At 42.0% G+C, this 21,150-nt stretch overlaps 1 protein-coding gene across 2 annotated transcripts in view; it reads right to left on the bottom strand.

Moving 5' to 3' along the window:
* Window positions 1–7,638: 7,638 nt before the first annotated feature.
* LDLRAD4 (low density lipoprotein receptor class A domain containing 4) overlaps window positions 7,639–21,150 on the bottom strand; it is a 175,357-nt gene continuing 161,845 nt past the window's right edge. For both annotated transcript variants that reach the window (XM_072152280.1, XM_072152281.1), the window contains 2 exons: window positions 19,301–19,354; window positions 7,639–12,895 (listed from right to left, as the gene is read on the bottom strand). In XM_072152280.1, coding sequence (XP_072008381.1) covers window positions 12,353–12,895; window positions 19,301–19,354 — 597 coding nt within the window. In that variant the 3' untranslated portion in view covers window positions 7,639–12,352. The remainder of the gene's footprint in view (window positions 12,896–19,300; window positions 19,355–21,150) is intronic.

Here is a 21,150-nt window from a genome sequence, read left to right as displayed (position 1 = left end):
AATTTGCACAAGCTCATCGAAATTGGACAGTAGAAGATTGGAAAAACGTTGCCTGGTCTGATGAGTCTCGATTTCTGCTGCGACATTCGGATGGTAGGGTCAGAATTTGGCGTCAACAACATGAAAGCATGGATCCATCCTGCCTTTTATCAACGGTTCAGGCTGGTGGTGGTGGTGTCATGGTGTGGGGAATATGTTCTTGGCACTCTTTGGGCCCCTTGGTAGCAATTGAGCATCGTTGCAACGCCACAGCCTACCTGAGTATTGTTGCTGACCATGTGCATCCCTTCATGACCACAATGTACCCAACATCTGATGGCTACTTTCAGCAGGATAATGCGCCATGTCATAAAGCTGGAATCATCTCAGACTGGTTTCTTGAACATAACAATGAGTTCACTGTACTCAAATGGCCTCCACAGTCACCAGATCTCAATCCAATAGAGCATCTTTGGGATGTGGTGGAACAGGAGATTCGCATCATGGATGTGCAGCCGACAAATCTGCGGCAACTGTGTGATGCCATCATGTCAATATGGACCAAAATCTCTGAGGAATGCTTCCAGCACCTTGTTGAATCTATGCCACGAAGAATTGAGGCAGTTATGAAGGCAAAAGGGGGTCCAACCCGTTACTAGCATGGTGTACCTAATAAAGTGGCCGGTGAGTGTATGTAGTAATCTTGGCTCTGATGCTCTACAGTACTGTATCTATGTATACATTAAGATTGGTGCAGGTGCCGTCCCCATGTAATAATTTAGTTTGGTTACAGTTTCTATGCAACCAGTAATTTTATATCACAATTTTTATGCACTAGGGGCAAATAAGAGGGACATTTACTGAGAAAGTAGAAACTAAGAATTGGGGAAGAAAAAGAGAGCCCTTACTAAGATTGGGGGATTTAAGTATGAGATCAGATGGTTGTAACAGGTAAGGGGGCAATAACCCTAAAAGTATTCACTTTACTTAAGTGAGGACACAACCACGTTTGGGACTGTAAATTAGACATTTTTTCAGCGGCTAACACATGACCTCACAAATTCCAGGGTCCTGCCCAAGCCACAATAGATGATGATGAATGATAGAGCAGGTCCTCATTCGCCAATGAAAAAACTGAAATTGGGGAGTAGGGTTCAATCCTTTTATTGGACATAATGAGGGGGAGGGGGCCCGTGGTGTGGGGCCCAGAGGACTGTAGTCAGTCACGCCACTGCCTTGAACTATCTGCATCTCAGGTTATGTAGATCACAGAACCACAAGCCTGATGGGATCTAAAATATGATATTATTATTTTTGATGTGACAGCAAAAGCAGGTTATTTCATGCACAGTCCCATCCTCTGCACTGTGGTCAGTCTGGCTAGTGCCCGTTGCATTTTTCATGGATCAACCACAATCGTGTGCCGCCGGCATAAGAGCTGCAACAGGCAGACAGGAATTCTGTTTGGCGATTAGTGCTAACAGATGTGCAGGGTGACCAAAAAATGTTTCATCTCTAAATGATTTTATGTTTATTTTTTTTACCCACATTCCAAAAAGCCATAACTTTATTTTTCCAGATGTATATGGGCTTGTGATCTGCGTGACAAATGTTACTTTTCATTGGCACCATTTAATATTCCATACAATGTACTGGAAAGCTGGAAAATTTCAAGTGTGGTGAAATTGACAACAAAAAAATTGACGACTGCAGCATTTTCTTGTGGGCTATATTTTTACATCTTTAACCAAATGACACCTCCACTTTATTCTTTGGGATGGTGAAATAACAAGGATACCAAATTTATATAGGCTTTATTATGTTTTAGTAGATGTTTATTTTTGCATGTGTTCTAGGAAAAGGTCAGAGATTTAAACATTTACATTTTTTTTTTTTTTAAATAACTATTTCAGGCCGCCTAGGGTACTTTAATACTTGGGGGTCTGATCGCCCATACAATATACTACAATACCATAGTATTGCTCCTTAGGGGTCTGATCACCCATACAATATACTGCATTACCATAGTGTTGTAATACTATGTCACATGGGGTTGCTGATCAACCATTCAAGATGGCGGCGCCCACCGGCTGTGCTGTTAGGTGCAGAGGTCGGCTTCCGACGCAGCACTTAACAAGTTAACCTACCGTGGCAATTAGAGGCAGGTGTCAGTTGTGTTAACTCCCGCGGCACCACAACGTTACAGTACGTTGTGGTGCATGAGGGGGTTAATGTTCAATGTCATGATAAGCTCCAGAGAGTTTTTCCAGAGGTCACGGGGTGGAGGGGTCAGTCTGTAACTAGGGGTTGTCTGTAAGTGAGGTGTCCTTAAGTAGGGGACCGCATGTATAGTCAAATATTGTTTCCAATTTTAGGACACATCCCCTTATTGTCTTCTAAATTTCCATTTCTAACAGTCTACATTTGAGAAACTGAGCTGCCATTGTGAAACCACAGACACTTCAAGAATAAAGAGCAAACAGAACTTATTCAGAACTTTTATTGTTTTATCACTGTAGTTTGACCACAGTGGAATTAAGAACAAGCATAAAACCGTTATTTTATAACTAACAACAGCACTTAGAACAACATTTCTTTAAAACAAAACTCATTAAAAAAATGATATCCCCCTTTTTCGGTTAAGAGAGGTTCGCGTATACAGATACTTTTCATTCATTGCAGCAATTTGTAAAGTTCAGTCATGGCAGTAAAGAGGGCAAGATTGGTAGCAGACAAGGATATAGACAAGGGTGGGCAGCACCGACTGTGCAGGACATGCCTAATAAAATCTCAAAAAGCAGATTCAGCCATGTCAATCATGTTCAGAATCTGTTCACAACTGTACTAGATCAAATCCCATCAATTTCAATGGGGTCTTTATACAGTGTTTCTCCAAAAATAAGACCTACCATGATTTTCAGCCATTTCCATAGTTATAAACGGCACCTGTTCTGGTGTAATTTGAAAGAGAAGAATCTCGGGTTTAGTGTCATATAAGGATTGTGCCACAGAATCGCCGTTATTAAAGTAACAGTTTGGAGTATGATGTTCATATACAGCTCCAGGTCCTAACTGTAATTTTAACTGTGGATATATTTGTGTTTATGGCAACTAGAAACTTAATCCTTGTGCGATATTAAAGGGCTAACTGTTAAGTCTGCCCTCTGCAGTTTGTCAGCTGAAAGCAGCATATGGAGAAGAAGATAAAGGAGGGAGCTGACAGAGGCAATGCACTACAAGCAGTTACAGAGAGGTTTGGAGAGTATGATAATGTGCCAAAATATGAATGAATTTGAATTAATTTTATTTTTTGTTTAAGTGTAAACAGAATATAAAACCCGGTTTTAAATTCAGAGAAACACAATATTTGAATGACACCGACGACTTGATGAACCCCAGCAAGGCTAATGCGAACAGAACCAGAGATATTGAGTTATGGATCATGAATAGTAGGGTTAGATGGGTTGAGATCCTTTATTTCTTTAATCTTTACCCTATAAGAACAGATACCAGAAGATGAACCAAGGTTAACTCATTTCTACAGGAAAGGTCTGGGACTAAGGGGATGTTTTTTGTAAGTTGAACAGACCCACCGTACTGGAAGGCCCCATTACATCTGTAACTATAATGGAAGCCTGTGTAACTATGGTGATCTTTAACCCCCTACTGCATGAAAATAATGTTCTTGATGCCAGAGAGTAATGGTATGGAGAGTTATCAAATCTCCATTCTTGTCTAAGACTACATTCACACGAACATATGGGGGACGTATATACGGCGTATATACGTCCCCCATACAATTCAGTGGCCTTGTGGCGCCGCAGATGTGCGGCACCGTACCGCTCTGTAGCCCGTAGAAAGATTGGACATGTCCTATCTTTCTACGGAATACGGAGTCGTGCGTTCTATATTCCTATGGAGAGGGGCGGGGGTGAGCAGCACTCTCCCCCTCGCCAATGTATGCCCACAGTACTACGGTACGGCAGGCATACATTGTGTGCATGTAGCCTAAGGGTTTCTGGAGACATGGTTTCCATGGATGAAATCACCAAATATAAAGGGAACGCTGTTAGTAACTGAAAATACAGGTTTAGCTTGCAAAATGAAAGCAAAAAAAATTCTAAAGTGAAGCCAACTAGGGTTTGCTTTTTTTTTTACTGCTAAGACAATGTAGTACAGTAAGCCTGAATTATGGTGGTGATGGTGACACATGGCCAGCTATTCTTCCGGGCTTCCCATACGAGGGCACTTTTTCTTCGCCAAGTCTCTATGTGTTCTTAGAGGGTGGACGCTGCTCAACTTTCCTAAAGATTGTTGAATTTTAATATCCCCTTACTCAATCCTTATTCCCTGAATCTCTGCATTTGGGGGTGGGGGGACCTGAGAGGTGAGGGCGGGCGTTCTACTGAAATCCAAGGTCTATGGTCAGCCTTATGCCGTGTTCACACAATTCTGTAAAGGAAGCGGCTCAAAGCTAAGGTCAGGTTCAGACGTTGCGCTTAGAGACTCAATCCAAGGGCTTCCCCCGTGATCACATTTCTAGGTAATATTGCATTAGATAGACATGTGATCACAGGGGAAGCCCTTGGATTGTGTCTCAAACACAACATGTGAACACGGTCTTAGCATTGAGCCACTTTCTTTACATGTGAACTACGCGAACAATGGGGCAGATTTATTAAGCTAAAAGTAAGAATATTCTTAGTTGCCCATGGCAACCAATTACTGCTCAGCTTTCATTTTACCAGTGCTCAAGAATATTTTAAAGGGCAACTAAGCACATTCTTACTTTTAGATAACTTAATAAATCTGCCTCGATTTGTTCTGTTCTGCAACAATTAGATGCAAAGCATATCAGACACTTTTAATTTGGTGTCATTTTTGGTCCATATGTTACCTGATACAAAATAAGCTGCATCTCAAACACAAATAATACTGATTTATAGACCAGGTGGAAGCCATCTTGTCTGAACAGAAATACGGCTGCATTCATAACACAAAGTAGATGGAAGAAGCGATGGTGCGATCCTTAACAATATCATGAACTGCTGGCATTGAAGAGTAATGTAAAGTTCCCCCAAGGAAGAACATTGTGCAAGAAGCAATAAGTACAGGTCTCAACCTGCTAGACCTCTGGCAGGACTAATACATTAATAATGGAAGTCATTACCCCGCTTTGTTTTGCTTCATTAGGAGCCATTATTATATGGAATTCATATAGGAAAATAAAGGATTCAACAGGCGTCAGATACATCCATAGTAATGAAGCAAGTTTGAAGAGGATTACAAACAGCTTGGGTGGTCCAGATTCACCATGAAATGTTCTAACTACAGGAATATTCTCTATATCATCTGGGAATTCATCTGTATTATCCCATGAAAATGAGGAAATGAAGCTCAGGAATACAGGGGTGAACCTAAGCTATTTGTTGCTTAAGGAAAACTATAGAACGTCGCCCTCCTGTAGTAATATATCAGATTATTTTCACTTAAGTAGGTTCTCCATTCAGTGTTGCACGCCCATGCGGTTATTGGGCGTATTTCCGTTGGGTTTTCTGACTTTTCGGGGATCGTGCCGCCTGGACAGGCATTTAGAAGGGGATTGTGTCGCATGCGATCAGATTTTGGCGCATCAGTGCCGGCTTTTATGCGTCAGGAATCGGGGGAGACCTTCGGACGATCTGATGGATTCCGACTGAGTGTGGGATTTAACATTTAAATTGTGTCGCAAGCCATGCACTTACATACACCGGGAAGAAGGTGAACTCCGGCGGACCTGAGCGGGGAAGCGACACATGCAGGAAACCGGGCGCACGATCTTAGTGAATCACGCTGGAGTCCATGATTGTCGGACAACGCACAGCGGGGATTGCGACATGACCGGGTAAGTAAACGTGCCCCACTATTTTTTAAGATTCAGGTCCTGCTTTGTAGTAGATGACTGTTCCCCTGATGATGCCGCCCCCACCCCATTTTGCTGCAGGTGATGCTGCCTGAGGCAAGAAGCTCAATTGGCCTCATTGCTGGTTCACCTCTACAGGGATATTGCAACGCACACCTAGACCGTATGGTTTTCAATGATGTATACAAATGTATTGAGACTAATGGTGTGCATTGAGCTGCAAGTCAAAAGTACAAGATATTAAGAGAAAAGAACGACACTCACTGGTTTTCTGTAATGACCGCAGAGTTCTAGGCTCAAGTCAAGCAAAAGGTAAGATTATCTCCAAATCTAACAAGTGACAGATCAGAGGGGTCAGTTATGATTTTCATTTAGTTTCATCCATTGCTGTTATTTAAGGCAGACCCTTTAAGGTCTCTCACACTAACAGCTTTGTGTGCAAGGTGTATACAGTGTGTAGTCTATAGTACAGCAGGTCATCGTGTGAAAATATACTTGGGTCTCTGTACACCCATTGTATGCAAAAATAAATGTATGCTTTAGGCACATGCATCAGCTACAGGTACCATATTCCAAATGTACAAGCCCTGTGCATGACCCCTTGATCAGTCACCTATTATGTATGAAAAATGTAGGTGTAACAAAGACATTTTAAGGACTTGAAACCTCTAGAAGACAGTAAGTGATGGGACGTTTGTCTGGTGATGGGCTTCAAGGGAGATCTGTGTATTTCAGAGAGCACAGATTCCTGGTATTCCTGGATTATCTATTATACACAATCCACATAATCCAGTAGTAGAAGTAGATAATTATTTACCAATTCCCAATTATTCCATCAAAGTAATAAAATTCATGTTTATCAAAAAAAGGAGGGTGAAGGTCTAAAGAGACACCAAAAACAAGTTAAGAGGGCATACACAATTCCAAGTTACTCCTGGGGTCAGCAGACACATGATGAATCTGGGGCATAATCCTAAATCCTACCTTTATACAACAATGTAATTAACAGAATTAGACTTGTATGAAAAGCAGATCATACTAAACTAACTAAACCCAAACTGAAAGATGTCCAGAAGCTAGAGATGTTAAATGTTAGTAATTCCCACATTTCTAGTCCATCGGGTGACAGCTCTTTGTAGTCGACTGTCAATAACGTCATAGGAGCGCCTACTGGACTTACAGATCTATAAATGAATACATGACAATGATTATCCATTTCCCACGACAGTTGAACCTTCAATTGATGTTCAAGGAAATCTGGATCAAATATGCAACAGGAAATCTTTCCAAGAGGTCATGTTCTCAATTTAGGAAAACATATTAGCGAATGGAAAGTGTCTAATAGACATGGGGGGATGGGGGGATTTATCAGAAATGTCTGAGGTAAAAGTGTTATAGTTGCTCATAGAAACCAATCAGAGTTCAGTTGTAGTTTTATAAACAGATGAGGGAAAATGAAAGCTGAGCTCTGATAGGTTGTGCTCTCAGGCACTTCTGATAAATCTCCATCATGGAGCTTCTCAAAGGACCTTCACCACTCCACACACATCTTCATAACTATTCAGAAGATGTACTAAGAACTTAAGATTCTTGGTGGTTGTGTAACCCGAAGCAAAGCATCATTTATATTTCTCCATTTCCCAACTACAGTATTTAAAAGGACCACACAGAGGAAGTTATGGAACCTTGCGTCAGTAAAGGAACTGATATTCCATGTATTTTACTACCAAATTCATCTCAACAAATCTACAAAAATACCGCAGTGAAACAGTGCTTTATTTTCAATTATGACAAATATCAGGTCATCTGGTTCTTCAGTCAATACTAGGTCGGCAAGAGATAAATTAAAAAGTCATTCTTGAACATGGTGCAAGAATAATACTGGTCCAACACAACAAGAGCATAACAAGCATTAACCATAACTGAGGAGGCACGCAGACATTCACACCAACAATAGAAACAGGTTACTTAAAAACATAGATTTGTTCTTTTTTTTTCCTTATGTGATATATTGATATTTAATAGGAAAATAAAATACATAGATTTCTGTCTTCTGTGTTCTGCATTCATTTGCAAATCTTCTTACAAAAAAAGACTAGACATGTTAGGCATTCACAAATTCTATGCCATTTTTGTTAAAATTCATATCAACTATACATTATATTACAGTATTAACAATGAATATTTGTTGTCTGTTCTACCCATTGGGTAGGATATGTGCATAATATTCAAGTTATATACAGTTAAAAAGTAAAAATAAAAAAAATATAATAATAATAAGACTTACAAGATGATAACGTGGAAATAAGCACCTTTACAAATGAGGCACAGCAAACGTGACAGGAGAGCCCCCCCCCCCCTCGGACTGCCTGACCAGACTACAATCTGGGGTTAATGTCACATCTAGTACAAAGCAATAATGGCAACAAATGCAGTAGCAGCAGTAGTGATATACAAATAGGATGATGGTGTACATGTAGACTTATTTTTGCTTACATTTTTACATTTGCTATATAACAAACGACAATCATTTCATCATTAAGTTCAGTGATCAAGTATTTTCCGCCGACTATATACAGCGATGACATAACCTGTTGGATGAACGGAAATATTGTTGTGTAGAGAATATAAAACTGTATCATGTATATTGCATCTGTAGGTTGACAGTCCCTTCAGTTCTTGTTTTTTGCAGGGCTGATCTGTTGTCACAGTGTAATGGTTTTGAGAATATAAATGCATGGAATAATAGTAACATTAAAAGGGTTGGCCGCTTTACCCCATGTTTTTGTGTTGGGGCCAGTATATAAGGTAATTTACGAATACACATCTATTAATAGTTCTGCTCTGCTTTATTGTTATGTAAAGTAAAGCCTCCTGTGTCTTACCACCATAAAATGTCCACAGATGGATCTCCAACTGTCCATGACCAATGCCATGACCTTGATCTTATATTCATGAATACTATCATAAGGTACTGGCAGGGCGATTATTCATGGACAGACAAGATCACATGACCCTCCATCTGCAGCCATTTCATGGACAGCTTTACTTTACATATCAATAAAGCGGAACTATTAATAGATGTATATTGGTAAATTTGCTAATATCCTGCCCCCTCCCCCAAACTAACACACAAATTACTAAAATCCCAAGCTAAAGTGGCCAACCCCTTTAACATGTGAGATACATTTTTACAACTTTTGTCAGGGGCTTCTATGTCACCACTCCTAATGGTTTTAGTAAATGCTTCCACTGGATTGTATCCGTGCTCCAACACAGTTATATTTGTGGGAATAGAAGTACGTAATGGTGAACCTTTTCCAACTCCACCAACTCTTTACTCTGTTTAATAGACCGTGTTATTTCTGCAGCCCTGTTATTCCTGGCCAATTAAAAACAATATTTTCAGTTCTCTACTGTCAGATGGGTGGAGCTGTGGTATCGGATTCAACATAAGTCCGCCCATTCGGTTAACATTGTTTCAGGATTGCTTCAGCATTCTATATGTCAAATGGGTAGGTGTGGAGAGATGTGAAAACTAGGCTAGGAAATAAAATTCTACCTCCGCCTAAGGTTGCATTCACACTGTGTGCCCGCCGTACCGTAGCACGGCGGGCACACGTTGGCGCCAGTGAGAGGGCTGCTCACCCCCGCCCCTCTCCATAGAGTAATATGGGGCACGGCGCCATATTCCATTATATATTACTCCTGTAGGGCACCATGCGCCCACTGCCGTCTATGGGGGACGTATATAGGCCGTTTACATGTCCCCCATACGGCAGTGTGAATGCAGCCTAAATCAGTTTTGGGGCACCTGGATTATATAGGCTGACTTGGGTGTGGCAGATAAAACAAGCATATCAGGGGTGTGTGAGGCATTTTTAAGGTAGACAGAGAGCACATGACCTGCCAACAACTGTAAGCCTCACGCTGATCAGAATAAAAACCATACAAAAGTAAAAGGAAATAAACAAATAACTTATGAGCAGATAGTGATTTAAGACCCAGTGCTTGAAGCGATGGCTTGAATACTGTAGATTAAATGATGGGCACAGTATGATCTCTACAAATAAAGAGTTGCCTAATGGAATGGACAACAAATAGATTAAAGTGCGGGAAGAAGAACATTATATACTGCAAATCAGGATTGCTCCTAAGCCGAGCATCTTCTCGATTATTCCAATATAACTTATGTATGATGTTTATGTAATGTCTTAGAGGCACCAGCTCACCGCTCACATCCCTTGGTACCCGCTTGCATTGGGTGTAAATTATTTTGGCTGCTCATATAAAGGATTAGAGTAAAGCCACATAGGAGTACAACATTCAGCGATCTCTTATAAGGTTGAGTGGAGAATGCACTCGCTGGCGTTTTCATTACAGCTCAATATCTGGTGAGGGAGATGAATTTAGGTCCGCACTAACACTAGCTTATTTCCATAGAACTAGGATTGGACACACACATTAGACCTGCAGGAAATCATAGAATTTTTGTTTTATAAGCCAGGTCAGTGGTAGGAGCATGTCATTTTACTGAAGCCAGGACAATTAAAAGGAAAACATAGAAATCCATTGCATTCTGCATAAAGCATCGCAATATATGGCTGCACACTGCCGGAGCAATATAGAAGAATACATAATCCATAGTGGTCCCCTCCATGTGTCCCTAGCTCTCCTATACATTATGGATTGTTTACACTGTCTCACTGAATAAATGTCTCTTTGATTTTCTATGCTGGATTAGAGGATGACAAATTGGGAATGTTTCCAGCCATAAATGAAATATGGATATTGTAACCCTTCTGGTAGGAGTTTTAGTCTTGGGACAATCTTTAGAATAATTACCCAATTTCAGTATGAGGAAAGAGTTACTGAACAGAATTTGCTTCACACAGCTCATAACTATTGGGAGTACGTCTATATGAAGCGCTATCCTGGACATGTCTATTGTCCTGGCAGTGTCTTTTTGACTTCCAAAAATGATTATGCCTAGTGTGTAAATTGACTAAGTAGGATTCCTGGCAGAGTGTAGGAATTGCAATGCTATATTATAATTATATATAATATATAGCACTGCAATTACTAATCTCTGCTAGGAATCTGCCAGGTATATATATATATACCGTCACTGTTTGTCAGTCTGCAGAAGTCTTGGAGAAATCCTGCAGAGAACAAAGCTGTTTACCTTCAGATCATGACTTAAGGGTCTCTTTGCCCTGCGGGACAGAAGTCACAGGCAGCAAGGAAGCTCCTGCGCAAACTAGTTGTCTTACAGCCTGTGATATTACTGTAAGGGGGGCAAGACACAGAAAACATGTCATTTTATCCCCCTCAGTTTCCTGGGTTCTTTCTTGGTTTAGATGTTGATACCAAAGAGAATTAACTCTTCAAGATGGAGTTTAAAAGCCAAGATGCATCATCTTCAAGGCGTTGAGTGCTTGTTGTACCAAGCCTAAGTAAATAGTTCTGTACTATCCATCTGTCTACTGGTTATAAAAATGATGACGGTACATATTAGTTATAATATCCCTTTTAAAACAGAAAAATATACAATACTGTTGATCTGAAACCTTGTGGCCAGCAGTAAACACTAGCGTGGTGGTAAAACGCAGACGTGTGTATGAAATGTATAAAAGAAATGTCACAACCCGAAAAAAAAAAATCAAACACATTGATAGTGTGTGTCAGTGTGTCACTTGCCCCATAGTTTGAGGCAACACAGGCGGAAATGAATGGGCAACTTTCTGAATATTCCATGATTTTCACATATACCACACATCGCTGTGCAACAAGTGGCCATGGAACAGCCGAAAATTGCCTATTCCTGGTTTACTAGCGACAAACTGTGCATCTAGTAAACTAGTGAGTATGAAACCCGGGTGGTTTCTTTGTTGCTGGGCGTCTCAATTGATTTCTCCTCACAGTTAAAAAATACTGCATGACAATAAAACATGACATAACACGTTTCCCTCACATAGAATATTCTGAACAATTAGTGCAACTTTTCCTCTTAAAAAATAATAAAAGAATTAGCATTCACGGCATTCATTCACTGTACACATTGGCACGCACATAAGAGTTATGGATCTTGAGCACTGCCCCCGACATATCACCATCAGAAACACTGGCCAAACGCTCTTACTTGTTCCATGGGACTAGTGCCAGTGTATAAGAGGCTCTGCAAAGCTGGACGTCTGTGCCAAATTTTTGTAAAGTTTAAATAAACTGAAATATAACATAAAATATTTCCCGAAACAAGTGTATGGGGTGAAAAAAAGAGAAAGAAAGTGTGTGATATTCTATCTGATTGTATGCTTTTCTGACTGCTATCAGAAGACGCATACAATAAATATGTGCATTTGGCTTATTGTGAGTGTACCACTGGAGAAACAACAGCCCTGTGCACCAGAGCTCGGAAAGTCACTCAATCGCGTCTCCTTCTTGAACTTCTGCTTACAGCTTGAAGGGGATTCAGACAAGGTTTCCGGGCTGCCTATCTTTTCCATGGAGAGGAACTAGTGTGCTCTCTGCATCATTTTGTTGAAACTGGAGTCTACTACCTGTCTGAGACGGGGTAGAGGAGTTATTTTGCTGGTGTTGGAAATAAGATGAGCCTGGGTAATGTCCCATAACTTCACTGTAGGTTGGCGGTGGCCCTTCCATTCTGCCACTGCTGCTATAGTTGGTTGCACTAATGCCGGAATTGCTGCTTGGTGGACACGGACCCCCATTGTACATAGATATATCTATTAAATCACTATCAAAAATGGTCCTGTTGGGAGGTGCCCTGACAGATTCTCTGTTCAGTTCCATCTGTTGCTCTGGGTCCCGCAACTGGAGAGTGCATGGACCTTGGTAAGGTGGAGGCTCCTCGCCGTCAGAGAGGGAAATAGTAGGTGGAAGGTCAATCTCATGCTGAATATAAGGATATGTTGGCTGGAAGCGGCTGAAACGATCTCTCTGCATAAAGGAAGGAGCTGTGAATCTGTCTCTTGACCTTGGCGCATACATGATCTGGAAAGGAATATTAGAAAGAAAATTCAATTACTTATTTAACAGATTTATGTCAACTATGATGCATTCATTGCCAGCCTCATCCAAACGTGAAGACAGGAGGAAGATCTTGGAAGAAACTGGTTCATGTCTAGCCAAAGGATTTTTCCGCATATACTCGAGTATAAGCCGACCTGAGTATTTACCTAATTTTACACAAAAAAAACCTGGTAAAACCTATTGACCCCCAGGTTATAGCTAGCCAGCCCCCTGCCCCCAGTATATAGCAATTCAGCTTATACTCGAGTGTGTAGAGCAGTGATTTTCAACCTGTGTGCCGCGGCACACTAGTGTGCCGCGACACAAGGTTGAGTGTGCCGCGGGGGAAAGTTGCCCGAACTAGGCTGCCCCGGTGTCGAGCTGCCGCCGCGCCCCCGCGCCGCGTCGGCGATCCGCCCGTCTTCTGTAGCTCCTGTACCGCGCGGCCCATGTCACGTGACTGACGCGACCTGCCGTCAGGTCGCGTAAGTCACGTGACCAGAGGCGCGCGGTGCAGGAGCTACAGAAGGTGAGCGGATCGCCATTAGGAGTGAAGGTACGCGGAAGAAGACATCAAGGGTAAGTATATAAGGTTATTATTTGTATAAGGAAGGTAGCTAGGGTTTTTTTTTTTATTAGTAAAGGTAGGCTGGGGCTTTTTATTTGTTAAGAGGGGCCTCTAGGGCCTTTTAATTAGTAAAGGGGGGCCTCTAGGGCCTTTTAATTAGTAAAGGGGGGCCTCTAGGGCCTTTTAATTAGTAAAGGGGGGGCTCTAGGGCCTTTTAATTAGTAAAGGGGGGCCTCTAGGGCCTTTTAATTAGTAAAGGGGGGCCTCTAGGGCCTTTTAATTAGTAAAGGGGGGCCCTAGGGCCTTTTAATTAGTAAAGGGGGGGGCTCTAGGGCCTTTTAATTAGTAAAGGGGGGGCTCTAGGGCCTTTTAATTAGTAAAGGGGGGGCTCTAGGGCCTTTTAATTAGTAAAGGGGGGGCTCTAGGGCCTTTTAATTAGTAAAGGGGGGGCTCTAGGGCCTTTTAATTAGTAAAGGGGGGCTCTAGGGCCTTTTAAATAGTAAAGGGGGGCTCTAGGGCCTTTTAAATAGTAAAGGGGGGCCTCTAGGGCCTATTAATTAGTAAAGAGAGGCCGCTACGGGCTCTTAATTTGTAATGGGAGACCGCTAGGGCCTTTTTATTAGTAAAGGGAGGCAGCTAGGGGCTTTTTATTAGTAAAGGGAGGCAGCTAGGGGCTTTTTATTAGTAAAGGGAGGCAGCTAGGGGCTTTTTATTAGTAAAGGGAGGCCGCCAGGGGCTTTTTATTAGTAAAGGGAGGCCGCCAGGGGCTTTTTATTAGTAAAGGGAGGCATCTAGGGGCTTTTTATTAGTAAAGGGAGGCATCTAGGGGCTTTTTATTAGTAAAGGGAGGCATCTAGGGGCTTTTTATTAGTAAAGGGAGGCAGCTAGGGGCTTTTTATTAGTAAAGGGAGGCATCTAGGGGCTTTTTATTAGTAAAGGGAGGCAGCTAGGGGCTTTTTATTAGTAAAGGGAGGCCGCTAGGGGCTTTTTATTAGTAAAGGAAGGCATCTAGGGGCTTTTTATTAGTAAAGGGAGGCAGCTAGGGCCTTTTTATTAGTAAAGGGAGGCAGCTAGGGCCTTTTTATTAGTAAAGGGAGGCATCTAGGGGCTTTTTATTAGTAAAGGGAGGCATCTAGGGGCTTTTTATTAGTAAAGGGAGGCAGCTAGGGCCTTTTTATTAGTAAAGGGAGGCATCTAGGGGCTTTTTATTAGTAAAGGGAGGCATCTAGGGGCTTTTTATTAGTAAAGGGAGGCATCTAGGGGCTTTTTATTAGTAAAGGGAGGCATCTAGGGGCTTTTTATTAGTAAAGGGAGGCAGCTAGGGGCTTTTTATTAGTAAAGGGAGGCATCTAGGGGCTTTTTATTAGTAAAGGGAGGCAGCTAGGGGCTTTTTATTAGTAAAGGGAGGCCGCCAGGGACTTTTTATTAGTAAAGGGAGGGTGCTAGGGCCTTTTTATTAGTAAAGGGAGGCATCTAGGGGCTTTTTATTAGTAAAGGGAGGCAGCTAGGGGCTTTTTATTAGTAAAGGGAGGCATCTAGGGGCTTTTTATTAGTAAAGGGAGGCAGCTAGGGGCTTTTTATTAGTAAAGGGAGGCCGCCAGGGGCTTTTTATTAGTAAAGGGAGGGTGCTAGGGCCTTTTTATTAGTAAAGGGAGGCAGCTAGGGCCTTTTTATTAGTAAAGGGAGGCAGCCAGGGGCTTTTTATTAGTAAAGGGAGGCAGCCAGGGGCTTTTTATTAGTAAAGGGAGGCAGCTAGGGCCTTTTTATTAGTAAAGGGAGGCCGCCAGGGGCTTTTTATTAGTAAAGGGAGGCAGCCAGGGGCTTTTTATTAGTAAAGGGAGGCAGCTAGGGCCTTTTTATTAGTAAAGGGAGGCAGCTAGGGCCTTTTTATTAGTAAAGGGAGGCTTCTAGGGGCTTTTTATTAGTAAAGGGAGGCCGCCAGGGGCTTTTTATTAGTAAAGGGAGGCAGCCAGGGGCTTTTTATTAGTAAAGGGAGGCAGCTAGGGCCTTTTTATTAGTAAAGGGAGGCAGCTAGGGCCTTTTTATTAGTAAAGGGAGGCCGCTAGGGGCTTTTTATTAGTAAAGGAAGGCATCTAGGGGCTTTTTATTAGTAAAGGGAGGCAGCTAGGGCCTTTTTATTAGTAAAGGGAGGCAGCTAGGGCCTTTTTATTAGTAAAGGGAGGCATCTAGGGGCTTTTTATTAGTAAAGGGAGGCATCTAGGGGCTTTTTATTAGTAAAGGGAGGCAGCTAGGGCCTTTTTATTAGTAAAGGGAGGCATCTAGGGGCTTTTTATTAGTAAAGGGAGGCCGCCAGGGGCTTTTTATTAGTAAAGGGAGGCCGCCAGGGGCTTTTTATTAGTAAAGGGAGGCATCTAGGGGCTTGTTATTAGTAAAGGGAGGCCGCCAGGGGCTTTTTATTAGTAAAGGGAGGCAGCTAGGGCCTTTTTATTAGTAAAGGGAGGCAGCTAGGGCCTTTTTATTAGTAAAGGGAGGCATCTAGGGGCTTTTTATTAGTAAAGGGAGGCATCTAGGGGCTTTTTATTAGTAAAGGGAGGCATCTAGGGGCTTTTTATTAGTAAAGGGAGCCAGCTAGGGCCTTTTTATTAGTAAAGGGAGGCATCTAGGGGCTTTTTATTAGTAAAGGGAGGCCGCCAGGGGCTTTTTATTAGTAAAGGGAGGCCGCCAGGGGCTTTTTATTAGTAAAGGGAGGCAGCTATGGCCTTTTTATTAGTAAAGGGAGGCATCTAGGGGCTTTTTATTAGTAAAGGGAGGCCGCCAGGGGCTTTTTATTAGTAAAGGGAGGCAGCTATGGCCTTTTTATTAGTAAAGGGAGGCATCTAGGGGCTTTTTATTAGTAAAGGAAGGCATCTAGGGGCTTTTTATTAGTAAAGGGAGGCAGCTAGGGCCTTTTTATTAGTAAAGGGAGGCAGCTAGGGCCTTTTTATTAGTAAAGGGAGGCATCTAGGGGCTTTTTATTAGTAAAGGGAGGCATCTAGGGGCTTTTTATTAGTAAAGGGAGGCATCTAGGGGCTTTTTATTAGTAAAGGGAGGCATCTAGGGGCTTTTTATTAGTAAAGGGAGGCATCTAGGGGCTTTTTATTAGTAAAGGGAGGCAGCTAGGGGCTTTTTATTAGTAAAGGGAGGCATCTAGGGGCTTTTTATTAGTAAAGGGAGGCAGCTAGGGGCTTTTTATTAGTAAAGGGAGGCCGCCAGGGACTTTTTATTAGTAAAGGGAGGGTGCTAGGGCCTTTTTATTAGTAAAGGGAGGCATCTAGGGGCTTTTTATTAGTAAAGGGAGGCAGCTAGGGGCTTTTTATTAGTAAAGGGAGGCATCTAGGGGCTTTTTATTAGTAAAGGGAGGCAGCTAGGGGCTTTTTATTAGTAAAGGGAGGCCGCCAGGGGCTTTTTATTAGTAAAGGGAGGGTGCTAGGGCCTTTTTATTAGTAAAGGGAGGCAGCTAGGGCCTTTTTATTAGTAAAGGGAGGCAGCCAGGGGCTTTTTATTAGTAAAGGGAGGCAGCCAGGGGCTTTTTATTAGTAAAGGGAGGCAGCTAGGGCCTTTTTATTAGTAAAGGGAGGCCGCCAGGGGCTTTTTATTAGTAAAGGGAGGCAGCCAGGGGCTTTTTATTAGTAAAGGGAGGCAGCTAGGGCCTTTTTATTAGTAAAGGGAGGCAGCTAGGGCCTTTTTATTAGTAAAGGGAGGCTTCTAGGGGCTTTTTATTAGTAAAGGGAGGCCGCCAGGGGCTTTTTATTAGTAAAGGGAGGCAGCCAGGGGCTTTTTATTAGTAAAGGGAGGCAGCTAGGGCCTTTTTATTAGTAAAGGGAGGCAGCTAGGGCCTTTTTATTAGTAAAGGGAGGCCGCTAGGGGCTTTTTATTAGTAAAGGAAGGCATCTAGGGGCTTTTTATTAGTAAAGGGAGGCAGCTAGGGCCTTTTTATTAGTAAAGGGAGGCAGCTAGGGCCTTTTTATTAGTAAAGGGAGGCATCTAGGGGCTTTTTATTAGTAAAGGGAGGCATCTAGGGGCTTTTTATTAGTAAAGGGAGGCAGCTAGGGCCTTTTTATTAGTAAAGGGAGGCATCTAGGGGCTTTTTATTAGTAAAGGGAGGCCGCCAGGGGCTTTTTATTAGTAAAGGGAGGCCGCCAGGGGCTTTTTATTAGTAAAGGGAGGCATCTAGGGGCTTGTTATTAGTAAAGGGAGGCCGCCAGGGGCTTTTTATTAGTAAAGGGAGGCAGCTAGGGCCTTTTTATTAGTAAAGGGAGGCAGCTAGGGCCTTTTTATTAGTAAAGGGAGGCATCTAGGGGCTTTTTATTAGTAAAGGGAGGCATCTAGGGGCTTTTTATTAGTAAAGGGAGGCATCTAGGGGCTTTTTATTAGTAAAGGGAGCCAGCTAGGGCCTTTTTATTAGTAAAGGGAGGCATCTAGGGGCTTTTTATTAGTAAAGGGAGGCCGCCAGGGGCTTTTTATTAGTAAAGGGAGGCCGCCAGGGGCTTTTTATTAGTAAAGGGAGGCAGCTATGGCCTTTTTATTAGTAAAGGGAGGCATCTAGGGGCTTTTTATTAGTAAAGGGAGGCCGCCAGGGGCTTTTTATTAGTAAAGGGAGGCAGCTATGGCCTTTTTATTAGTAAAGGGAGGCATCTAGGGGCTTTTTATTAGTAAAGGGAGGCCGCCAGGGGCTTTTTATTAGTAAAGGGAGGCCGCTAGGGGTTTTTTATTAGTAAAGGGAGGCAGCTAGGGCCTTTTTATTAGTAAAGGGAGGCCTTTTATGACTGTTTTAGTGTCATTTTGTGCTATTTTGGTTGGTGGTGTGCCCCAGGATTTTCTAAGTATAAAAAGTGTGCCGCGGCTCAAAAAAGGTTGAAAATCACTGGTGTAGAGTATATCCCTAAAAACATAACCGCTTTGTGATCAATGATGCAAGCTTCCTGATACTACTGTTATATTATATTTTTTATGGGTGAATACTGTATTATTATTCAGGTTGTTCAAGCATGGTCACTATCTGCAGCTCAGAAACTTTACAGCTATTCAGATCTGTAACGGAGTCAAGACAAATGTTCATTATTAATCAAAAAGTGTATCAAATATTGTTGTATGCCAAATTAAGGATATACAGGCAGTCCCCAGGTTATGTATATGTAAGACGAAACAGTTTATTTTATATTTGTAGTTCCAGACAAAAATTTTTGTAATGGAACCAAGGATTTTCAATAAAGCTTCATTACAGACACCTTACAGCTGATCACTGCAGCCTGGGACTAAAGTAAAGCATCCAGAGGTCACATTTGCCAGAGGGGTCCATCTGTAACTAGGGGTCATCTGTAAGTCGGGTGTCCTTAGGTAGGGGACCACCTGTACAAGCAGAATACAGAGTAAACAACCCTTCGTTGCTCTGTAAACTCCCTGTTATTAGTAGTGATGCCATCAAGTACTGTACATCATTCAAGGAGTGTGCCGGATGAGCAGGGGGATGTGCCTTCTAAGGTCTGGGGTGGAAAGTGTCTTTTTGGATTTGGTTCAAGTTGAAAAAAGATATTAGATAAATGTCCATCACACACGAGAGAGAATTACATACCACAGGATTGAGTTAAGACCTTTGTCATGCGTTTTATGGGCAATATATGTAAAGGATGTGCCCAGTGAGGCAAACAATAGGCTGCAGAGATGCAAAGCACATTACTCCAGGACTAACAGATAATAAAACTTTGCTCTCTTGTAGAAATAAGGTTTTATTTGTAATACATCATACCTCACCTTTATTAATTATTATTATATAATTGTAAATCAAGTCTACATTCCAATTAAATAAAAGAAAATCATACCTCTGACGCTCCTTGTCGTGACACTATGTTATCTGAAGGCCACAGACACCTTTCCTATGAGAGACAAAAGGATAAAACAGTATGAAATACAATAATGAGCTCAATTGTTATGTAGCAACAACTAAAATGTGAGATGAAGCTAAAACTGCAAATATAGTAAATCACAGGTTAGGGCAACCAACATATATATGAAGCAGCCAAGGTTATCACATCTTCAGACCCACTGTGTGTCCTAAAGGAATTGTCCACTGACAAGGCAGGTGTGAACATAGCTGTACCTCACTGACATCCACTGTAATGCAGATCCTTGCTTTACCCCTCATAAAGAAGACCCACATTTCTATTGTATCATCCAACAGTATTATTACTCGATTGATATTATTACTACAGCTACTACATACTATGTCCTCATCATAGTTATACTGTAACCTATAATTAGATTGTCCTTAAGATTCACTTTAACCTCTTAACGCTCAGCGTCCGATATATCGGACGCTGAGCTCAGTGACTTAGCGCTCAGCGTCCGATATATCGGACGCTGAGCCGATGCCGGTTCAGCTCAAGATTTGAGCCGAACCGGCACCGAGAAACACGGGGTGCCAGCTGTGACTGATAGCCGGCACCCCAGTCTAACACCCGCGATCGGAGTTGTCCCTGATCGCGGGTGATTAACCCGTTAAATGCTGCGGTCATCGCGACCGCGGCATCTAACATGCATCTGGGGTGTCTTTCCCCCACGATCGCCCCCCCCGAATCATTTTCGGGGGGCACCGGGGGGGCACCGATCATTGCTACGGTAGTGTTACCTGCAGGAACTGCCGGTAAGATGGCGTCTATGACGTCATCTTACTGGCAGAGTGCCACCCTATGCAAGTGCATAGGCTGACACTGATAATGCCCTGCAATACATAAGTATTGCAGGGTATTATTATGAACAAGCAATCAGATGATTGCTTGTTCATTTCCCATGGTGGAAAAAGTGAAAAAGTAAAAAAAAAAATTATTCAATAAAAAAATAAAGTAATAAATCACCAAAAATGCCCAAAAGCCCCAAAACATATAAAGAGACATATAACTAAAAAAAAAGTCTAAATCATAACACAAACCCCACATATATAGTATCACCGCGTCCGTAACAACCCGTAGAATAAAAATAAATAATTATTGAACCCGCACGATGAACGCCGTAAAAGAAAACTGTTATAAACCCTCCAAAAATTATGATTTTTACCTATTCAATCCCACAAAAAATTCTATAAAAAGTGATCAAAAAAACATATGTACTCTAGAATGATACTGGTGCAAAGTACAACGTGTCCCGCAAAAAACAAGCCATCAACCAGCTCCGTAGCCAAAAACGTAACAAATGCCACTTGATTTTTCCCCACAATAGGGTTTTATTTTACTAACTTAGTAAAACGCAAGAAAATATATTCGTGTCTGGTATCCCCGTTATCGTATCGACCCATAGAATGAAGATAATATGATTATTAGTCTATACGGTGAACACCACAAAAAAAAAAGTAAAAAAACCAGTAGAGAATTGATGCTTTTCTACTCCTGCTCTCAAAAAGAAGTTCCTAAATTTTCAACAATAGGTGATACCAACCCCAAAATGGTAACATTGGAAAAAGCATCTCATCCCGCAAAAAAAATGGCATCACATGGCCCTAATAGCGCAAAAGCGAAAATTTTACAGCCTTCAAAAGAGGCCAATGAGGAAAGTAAAATCCTGGCAGCTGCAGGGTGCTCCTTCCCTTCTGCGCCTCACTGTGTGCCCATAAAACAAGTCACGGCCACATGTGGGGGGTCTCTGCACTCGGGAGAAATTGTAGAACAAATTGTATGGT

Source organism: Engystomops pustulosus, chromosome 5 (genome assembly GCF_040894005.1).
Source record: "Engystomops pustulosus chromosome 5, aEngPut4.maternal, whole genome shotgun sequence".
Lineage (NCBI taxonomy): Eukaryota > Metazoa > Chordata > Amphibia > Anura > Leptodactylidae > Engystomops > Engystomops pustulosus.
This window is presented reverse-complemented; position numbering and strand designations above follow the sequence as displayed.